Source organism: Drosophila elegans, unplaced genomic scaffold (genome assembly GCF_018152505.1).
Source record: "Drosophila elegans isolate 14027-0461.03 unplaced genomic scaffold, ASM1815250v1 contig_208, whole genome shotgun sequence".
Classification (NCBI taxonomy): domain Eukaryota; kingdom Metazoa; phylum Arthropoda; class Insecta; order Diptera; family Drosophilidae; genus Drosophila; species Drosophila elegans.
Window position 1 is genome coordinate 13,328,370 of NW_024545578.1, and position 8,833 is coordinate 13,337,202.

The window sequence follows — 8,833 nt, forward strand, 5'->3', positions numbered from 1 at the left end:
CATGCGTGTGTTACCCCCACTAAAGTGCTTTCCCATTGTTTCGTATTCTTTTTTAAATTTAAATGAGGGTCGTGTTCTCGCTCCCTTTGCCAGTATTATGTCCTCGGTCCTCGGGCAAATAATAGGAGACAATTGAAATGTCAATAGCCTGCAATTGCCTGCAATAACATTCCAGGTAATCGCCGTCGCATTTGAACCTGGGTCATCATTATCTAGGGGTAGCGTATCGAACCGAACAAAATGAGGGCTATCAAAAAAAAAAAATGTTGGCTGTAGTCCACTTAATCAACTTCCATTCGCCTTTCTCGACAATCGGATACATATTCGAGCTTTATTTTTAATCAACAAAATTAAATCTTACAAGTCAAGTTTTTTTTGTCAAGCTGAAAATAAAACTCCTAGAATAATCATTATTTGTAGAGCTGAAAATAAAACTCAACAAATAATAGTTTTCTTTTTTGAGATTTTTATAAAACTTTAAAAATAACTGTTCTATTTTGAGTTAAATTTAAAACTCGAAAAATAATCGTTAAAAACTAATTGTTTTAATAAAACTTATAATCATTACGGTCCCTAATTACTTTTAATACAAACGATTAAAGCTGAGCTGAGCGAAAACTATACAAAAATTAAATGCCCTTTACTTTACTTTCAAAAACATTCAACATGCCAAAAATACTTAAATATTTGTTCATTTTCCTAATTTTAAGTCCGTTAACTGCGTCCGCCAAATTGAGTAACAACAGTACAGTGTGCATTGACTGTCGAAAAGAGTCGGTGAATGAGTGCAAAATCGACGAGACCGGATATAATTGTATGCCATTGCCCGATTTACGTCAAGTCTTTAGTCCTCAGCTGGATCAGGAGCTTTTGGATGCATTGAAAAATGATTTAAATCCTCCGAGTACCAGCAATTTGGACGTATGCATTCCGAAAGACTTAGACATAATAGGTGTTCATATCCTGGTAAACCCTCTGATCTTTGAATTTTCTATAACATTTCCTCTTACATTTCAGAAGAGGATATCTACGCCTGTTGTGTTTGGTCACCGGAAATGGGTTGCCAAATCCTACAGTCGAAGTACTTCGATGGAAAGAATCCATGTATAACTTGTCGAGGGTTCCCTAATATGGAAGGTGTAGCACCAAAATCGTGCCCCTGTATAAAGCCCGAAAATACTGGAACCAGCTTGGTAACCCTTAATTTTTTATCCTGGTGGATGATTCTTTGTGTCTGGTGCAGCCTATAAATTGGTGTCATTAATGTATTCAATTTCTTTTATGTGTTTGATACATATAAATGGATTCAAAATTAAAAGTACATATACTCAGCTCAATATTTTGTATATAAGTGCTACACGGATCGCCAATCAAGGAACTTTTAGCCATTCAGGGAATACGCAAAAGTTTTTGGCTCCCAGCTTCAAGCAGCAGTGCCAGCGGAAGCGGAAGTCCGTTTTTTTTTTTTTTTGATGTAGCAATTGAAATAGAAATGAAGCACAGCATCAACAGCAACGGCAAAAGCAATGGCAATGGCAATGGCAACGGCAACCGAAATGAGAAAAGTTGGGCAAGACTTTGGCGGAAATGTGGCAAGTAAATTGAAGTACCGACCATACAAAGGCCATACACCCATGTCCATACCCCCAAGGTCGCTCTTTAAATCCAAATTGTTGCCTTTTTGTTTGACATAATCGAAGGATGTGGCCGGCAATGTTCGTTCTGTTTGTTTTCTTATTGCTGTTATGTCTATTCCTTTGCACAATGGCAGCAAAAGAAATTCAGGAAAGGAAATGAAAGCATTTTGTGGCGGTCATGTTGGCACATAAAAAAGTCAGACGACCAATGGCATACTTTTTATTTAACGCTTGTAATCGAGAATTAACATCACAAATCTTCTTTCTTGCACAACTAAATGGACAGAAAACACCAAATACCTTATGTTCAAACTACTACAGACTACAGGGCATCAAATCGACGAGTAGCCAACAGGCGCTTTGATCCATCCACCGGATTAAAACGAATAATAATACTGAGGGATTGGTAGGAGAGCCGTATTAAGGGGACATTGAACCGCTATTCCATCGGACGGCGGCGAACAAGTCACTCAATCACCAAAGTGTCCAGTCAAGCTTATCAGAGCACCCGGATGCCAGAGTTGCAGGATGGCAGCCACATCGGCATCCCCACCGGCACAATTTCCTCAGCGAAGGGAGTCCCTTTGTCCTTCTTTTGATTAAATGTCAAAACAATTGCCGGCTGATGCAAAATCACAGCGCTGCTTGCGTAATTGCCCAATAAACCGGAAGCTGTGGAAAAAGAGCCATTGAAACGGGTCCAATCAATACCTTTTCAAAACTAAAGTCCAAGGATCTCTTTTTACATCGCAGGGGTAGACTATTCTGCAGCGATACAAGTATCTTTTTTATCTTAAAACAAAATAAATTAAAAACTGCAAAAGGAAATCGTTGAAATAATCAATAATGTCTGACTGCCAAATTTAAATTTGGAAAAAATTTCTTTAATGATGAAAAAATTAAAATTACCTGCCATTACCTTTTCTTCAAAAATAAATATGCTATGATCATCGTTTCCTTAAAATAAGGAAAATATTTTTTTTAGAGCTTTTAAAGTCTAAGATTTTCATACAGACTGAATGGATATAAGTCTTAAATTAAGATAATATTATTTGGTTTTTCCACATTCATTTTGGGGTAATAAACGAATCTTTTAAGGGAATGTCTTGATATGAAAACGTATTCGCTATTTTGGGGGATGAATGTGCGACGAGAATGGGTCTTGACTTGCGGATGGATGAATTTAAACCCCTGCTGCAAAGTGAATTTATAAATAGCAACAAAAAGCGAAATATTTATGGTAAAAAGTAAAAAAAAAATTGGAGGAAGCAAGGCGAAGAAACGCGCGTACTGCTTTAAATTACTTGGCTTAGCCATTTGGGTATGCCGAGCCTGATGACCTCATTAATTTTCAATCTGAGCCAGATTACCGACCGGTGGCGGGAGTATGATGAATCTCTTCCACGACTCCCGCACTTCTAATTTACGATGATAAATGAGTTTCAATCAAGCGGCAAAAGTGAAGTTGACGGCGGCCAGTTGCCAGTTTTGACCACTCGGAACGTTGAATCACCACGAGGTTTTATGCATAAATTTAAACATAATTCGATTCGACGTTTCCGTTTTGCAGGAGTGCGAGGATTTTCATTTGAATATTTATAAATTTTGCTTTTGGTTGTTTTTTTGCGATAACAAATTTCAAAAATCAGTGGTCTTATTGATTTTGATTCCGATTCGCCACGGCAAATCATTAATTAAGGATTCGCCTTGACTCGCATTTGCATAATCTGTGCGAGCACAAGCGAATAATAATCTTTTGCTGGCGGAGATCTCATTTATCGGTTTGAAAACAGGGACAGTTTGGTCACCTGCTGGTCGCATATTTATTGACCCATTTAGTGGCCAGGCGGTTGCCATTTATTTAAATAATCTGGCTATATTTCAAATAGCCAAGGGTGAGCGACAAAAGGTTCGTAAAAACGAATGGAAAACATTTGAACCCTTTTCAGCGACGAAAATTCAATGACATTGCAGGTCCGTTTTGCAATCAATTGGAAAGTCTGACAAAACGACAATATATGGTAGGTAGTATGAAATTTTATATACATGCGTATTTGTATATCCGATAATTTATAGGCGATACAGTTTGGTCGAGCGTCTGGTAAGGTAATTATTATCCTTGGCCAACGGTGGGCATACGTAATGAATGGCCGGATTTAACGGGTTAAGGGCATGCGACAGCTTTTCTTTCTCTCCTATTTTTCATTTCATTTGCATATGTATGGGATATGTATTTATGGTCGTTGCGATGCAATAATATAATATATATATTTTTAAAGTACAGAAGTTGTGGGTCGTTATATTAAGAATACTCCATAATAATGGTGTCCAATTGTTTAATGTAAGCACTTGTGGCCGTTCTGTTATATAATTTAATCTCATCTTCTCATTATGTATGTCAAACTCCTTAGGTATAACAAATGCTTAGAAATTATTTTTATTTATATTTTTTAAATCGACGTTTTTATCATTTCCAATGTTTATAGACACTTTTATTGGTTATAATTAATTACAAATGTTGAAAGATTTACTTCATTAATTTTTAGGGATATTTAAATACTATAAATTGAGATCAAAAGACATAAGAAATGAGGACATCAGCCACCTGATGGACTCACAAGACCGGTGGTAGTAGAATGCTGGCAATGTGATCGTAGCCATTCTTGGTGCACTTGAAGCTGGCCATGCGGTTGCCAAAGTCCACGGCCACGGGCAGGGATCGGTTGCGGATGTAGAGGGCGTAGATGAAGGCTCCCACGAAGGTGTCGCCCGCACCCAGGGCGTCCACGATGCGCTTGGGCTTGTAGGGCTGGGCGTGGGTGTAGTTGCCGGCGAGGTCCATGATCCCGGCCCCCTGATCGCCCCACAGGACGACCACGTAGGGTCGCTTGAGGTTCAGGCCCCAGCGCATGCGCAACCGCTCGTCGAGCTGCAGACAGGCATCCTCCAGAGAAAGCCAGCCATTGGGCTGGGCCAGTTGCTTGGAGAATATGGCATAGTCGCAGTAGTCCATCAGTTTCCACATCTCATCCAGATTGTGATCGAACTCCAGCGAAACAACGATCTTCTCCTCCCTGGTGGCATTGTAGGCCGTCAACTCAGCGATCATGGCCATCGTGCTCTCAAAGTTGAGGGCTCGCATATGGATCCATCCGTATTTGCTCAGGTCCAGCTTCCGGAAGTCATCGATGCCGACGTGCGGAAAGTTGCTGTTGCAGTAGACAATGTTTCGCGTCTTGGTCGACTTGGTGAGTATCACTGAGGCGAAGGGCGCATTCTGGTCGCAGGTCGGACAGTTCTCCACAATGATGCCACGTGCCTTGAGGTCGTCCACCAGCACTTGGAACATAGCCAGGCTGCTCAGCATTCCGAAGAACTCCACTTTGACCCCCAGATTCGAGAGCACCGTGCAATTGTTCGAGGCGTTACCCCCCCGCATCCAGTATCCCCCGATGGCCTTATCGTACTTGTTCTCCTCCGGAAAGGTCCTCGTGGTCGAGACGAAGTCTATGGTCGTGGTGCCCACACACAACACCAGCTTCTTGCCAACGGCCCAGCTCAATTTGTTGCCATAATCGCCCATCGTATGTCTTTTCTGTTTTCTGTTTTCTGATTTTTCAATTTTATATTTACAAAAACATTACTGCTTGATTTGGAGGAGCAATTTAGACTGGTTTGACATTACACTTAGTTGGCATTTGAGCTGATTAACACTCAGACCTGATCTCAAATGTAAAAACCTCAAAAAGGAAATTAGAATTGGTAAACTCAAGAAGGTATCAAATGGGCAGTGCCTATACCTTACATATATATAAATTCTTTGTTTTGTTAATTCCAAAACCTTTTTGTATTTGTTCCAATTCAAAGGCTCTGAAGTAGATTTCATTAATAAAGGACAATATCTAGACGTCTAAGACGACTTCAAGATGACAACAAATCTTTAAGTAAGTTTGTTAAAATATCGTAATAACTCTTTTTAAATATATATACAAATATTGTAGTTTTTAATAGTTTCAGGATATTTTTAATTAGGGTGAAAGCTACCAACTATTTATATCTTTGATGAATCCATTTATTTAAAGCTGAAAGAAACGAATTTCCTTTTCAAGTCCAAAAACCAAAATGAACAATTATTTAGGGCTGTGTCAAACTATTCGGAAACAGAAACGAAATTATGACAATCGTAAATTGAGGGTCAGCAATCGAAGGAGAGTCGAGGATTGTATATCCCATATCGAGGTCTGGAATAGAGTCCTTAAACAAGATGACCCCATGGGGTTCGATCAGTGTGATGAAGGCCGTGCTCTGCGTGGGCTGCACGGAGGTGGACTATGTGACCACCATTGAGAACGTTGACTTCCAGAGCGATCAATCCCGCACCCAGAACGGAATGCTGCAGCGCAGCGGTAGATCCTCGAACGTGAGCACAGCCCTGCGGCTGTTGGGGGCCAATGTGGAGCTGTTTGGGGTGCTGAGCCGCAATCCCACCTACCGCATGATCCTGGACGATCTGGAGGTGCGCGGCATCGACACCAGCCACTGCACCTTCACGGACGACAGTCCGCCGTTCTCGACGATCGTCCAGGAGCGCTGGACTCGCCGCTGCACGGTGGTCTACTGCGACAAGCCGTTTCCGTATGTCACCGCCGCCGATTTCCGGCAGCTGGACCTCGACCAATACGGCTGGGTGAACTTCGAGGCGCGCAGTCCGCGGGAAACGTGCGACATGATCCGTCTGATCCTCGACCACAACAACGGACGGGCGGAGCGGGATCGCATTGTGGTCTCACTGCAGATCTTCAATGCCTTCTCGGAGGTCGTCGACCTCATTGGCATGTGCGACTATGTGTTTGTCACCAAGTACATAGCCGAGTCCAGGGGCTGGCAGACGCCGCTGGCAGCCTGCGAGGCAATTAACGGACTGCTGCGAATACCCCGGGACATTGCCATTCGCCGGCCCTGCATCATAGTGCCCTGGAGCAGCTTGGGTGCCGGCTGCATGACCACCGATGGACACTACTTCCTGCTGCCCGCCCACAAGCCAACGAAGATCATCGATCGCGTGGGCGACAGCGACTGCTTCACGGCCGCCTTCATCTATGCCGCCTTTGTGCGGCAAAAGCGACTGGCCGATGCCGTCGATTATGCCAATGCGGTGGCCAGTTTCAAGCTGGCCTACGTCGGATTCGATTGCCTTGGCCAACTGCGCCTCGACTCGTCCAAGCTATCGGCCAAACTGTTGGCCAAAATGCGACCCGGCACTGAGATGTCCTCCGACGACGACGACGACGAGGATAGCGACGATCAGGAGAACAGCTGCCGGAAACACCTACTGCGGCCGTTTGAGTTCCTCGAACCGGACGAAGCGGTCGAAGCGGGCTCCGTTGCCACCGTCGAACTGCAGGCGGACGAAGCTCCGGTGGAGCGGCCATCTTCTAGCTAGGTTTGTGGAACACTTGCCATTTATTGTCAACTAACTTTTGAAAATAATCCAAGAAATTAAAATGTGTCTATTGCTTTATTTCCTTTTAAGACTTTTTTGAGTTGAAGGCCAATAAGGTAAACGCTTATATATGTACCTTACCGACAGAAAACTCTCCATCTTCTTGGATTGCCGCATTAGTGGATTTGATTTTTATGTTGAAATGAAAATAAAGTTTCTTGTGTTTCTAAAATATCAAAAAATAGGCTATTAACCAATGTCTTGTTATTTTCTTGTGTTTGCATTTACGCTAATATAATGAAGACTTGCCAAAATTAGTGATTGAAATTTCCTGTTTAGAAAGAATGGCCCTTTAAATTTCCCATATAAGTTAAAATATATTTATAATATACCAAATATTTATTAATATAACCAAACACTCTTCTAGAAAGAGACATTGGGAAATGCTTGTATCGTATTGTAATATATTTAAAATTGTTTCATAGTATTGATCATTGTTTCGTTGCATTGAGCGCTCTGGAAGGCTTGACTGATCAGTTTCTATTATGCTTTGCTAACAAAACTAAAGTGCATATGACTGACAAGTCATAGACTTCTTATTTCTGAATTTAAATTCAAACTGGGACTTTGTGGTTTGTATACATAAATGTACAGGTTTAACGATGCTGGCGTTTTCTTCGAATATTGTATTGTGCCCTCGAAGGGCATGGCATAATTTTGGACACAATGATTTAGTTGAAATTCTCACTGGGCGACCATTGCACGATGTCACAGATAGCACTAAGAGGAAATGAACAAGGGAAAGCTATATATACAATATTATATATGTGTGTGCAAATGGATGCTGAGCAAGAAGCAAGAACTGTTGCCACAGCATAATTGCCACATGATTAATTCTTGAGTCAGGCGAAACTTGTCCGGGTTCCGAGACCAAGATAAATGCTAATAGATATACATTTATGTAGACGTTGGGCGGTGGACAAATGTTGTGAATAGTGGTGGGGTGCCCCCCATCACGGTCATTTATCATTTCGGACAACAGGCAGGCAGTCAGGCAGGCAGGCAGGCAGGCAGCAACAACAATTACCTCGAATATAAGTGACAATTTTCATGCATTTCGCTGGCCACGCGGCGTATGAGCGATGGAGATAATTTCGGTGCGAAGCATCACAGATTACCAACGACGACAGAAACGACGATGCCAAGCCAAGGCAGCGCAAATAATCCCTGGCCAGCAAATCGATAAATGTCCAACCATTTGACGTGGCCGGAGAAGGGAATCCCGAATCCCGAATCTCGAATCCCCAAAAATGCTGCATCTGGATATGCCAACTCCCTCATAAAAACATCGAGTGCAGGAACTTATTTCCTTTTTGGGCTGCTGAGTCGACGCCATACGAATATGAACCAGAATTATGTGTCGCAAGCTTACAGCTGCCAAATTGTGGGGAAAAAACACTTTCAAAAAATATTCGTTTTGTTTAGGTGCTGGGTTTAAAAACCTTTTAGAAGAAGAAATACAGTGAATCCAAAAGAATAAACAGTTTCTCAATAAAACAACATTTACTTCTTTAGCTTGCAAATATAACCATCAGTTTTACTTTGCTTTTTATAAGATAAAATACCAAATTTAAAAAGAGATTGGCTAATTCTATATTCGTGAAGAATTTGATGTTGTTTAAACCCAAGTTTAAGAAATTAAATTGGTTTTGTGACTTGGTTTTTCAAGATTTTAAATATGAAATAAGATTAC

The 8,833-nt window shown here is 41.6% G+C and overlaps 3 protein-coding genes across 4 annotated transcripts; 2 read left to right on the top strand and 1 right to left on the bottom strand.

Annotated features, from left to right (window-relative positions):
* The first annotated feature begins 519 nt into the window (after positions 1 to 519).
* Positions 520 to 2,495, top strand: LOC108150151. 2 transcript variants are annotated; one of them, XM_017278119.2, is made up of 2 exons: positions 520 to 966; positions 1,018 to 2,495. In XM_017278119.2, the coding sequence occupies exons 1-2, from the start codon at positions 634 to 636 to the stop codon at positions 1,108 to 1,110; spliced, it is 426 nt and encodes a 141-aa protein (XP_017133608.1). In that variant the 5' UTR covers positions 520 to 633; the 3' UTR covers positions 1,111 to 2,495. The 2 variants fall into 2 exon arrangements, with proteins under 2 accessions (XP_017133608.1, XP_017133607.1); XM_017278118.2 differs by having other exon boundaries at positions 536 to 952.
* Positions 2,496 to 4,107: 1,612 nt separating this feature from the next.
* LOC108150157 (ketohexokinase) lies at positions 4,108 to 5,319 on the bottom strand. The gene has a single exon (XM_017278126.2). It carries the CDS (start codon positions 5,218 to 5,220, stop codon positions 4,252 to 4,254), a length of 969 nt encoding a protein of 322 aa, XP_017133615.1. The 5' UTR covers positions 5,221 to 5,319; the 3' UTR covers positions 4,108 to 4,251.
* A 387-nt stretch (positions 5,320 to 5,706) lies between these two features.
* On the top strand, positions 5,707 to 7,158 carry LOC108150140 (ketohexokinase). The gene has a single exon (XM_017278109.2). It carries the CDS (start codon positions 5,902 to 5,904, stop codon positions 7,078 to 7,080), a length of 1,179 nt encoding a protein of 392 aa, XP_017133598.1. The 5' UTR covers positions 5,707 to 5,901; the 3' UTR covers positions 7,081 to 7,158.
* The last annotated feature ends 1,675 nt before the right edge of the window (positions 7,159 to 8,833 follow it).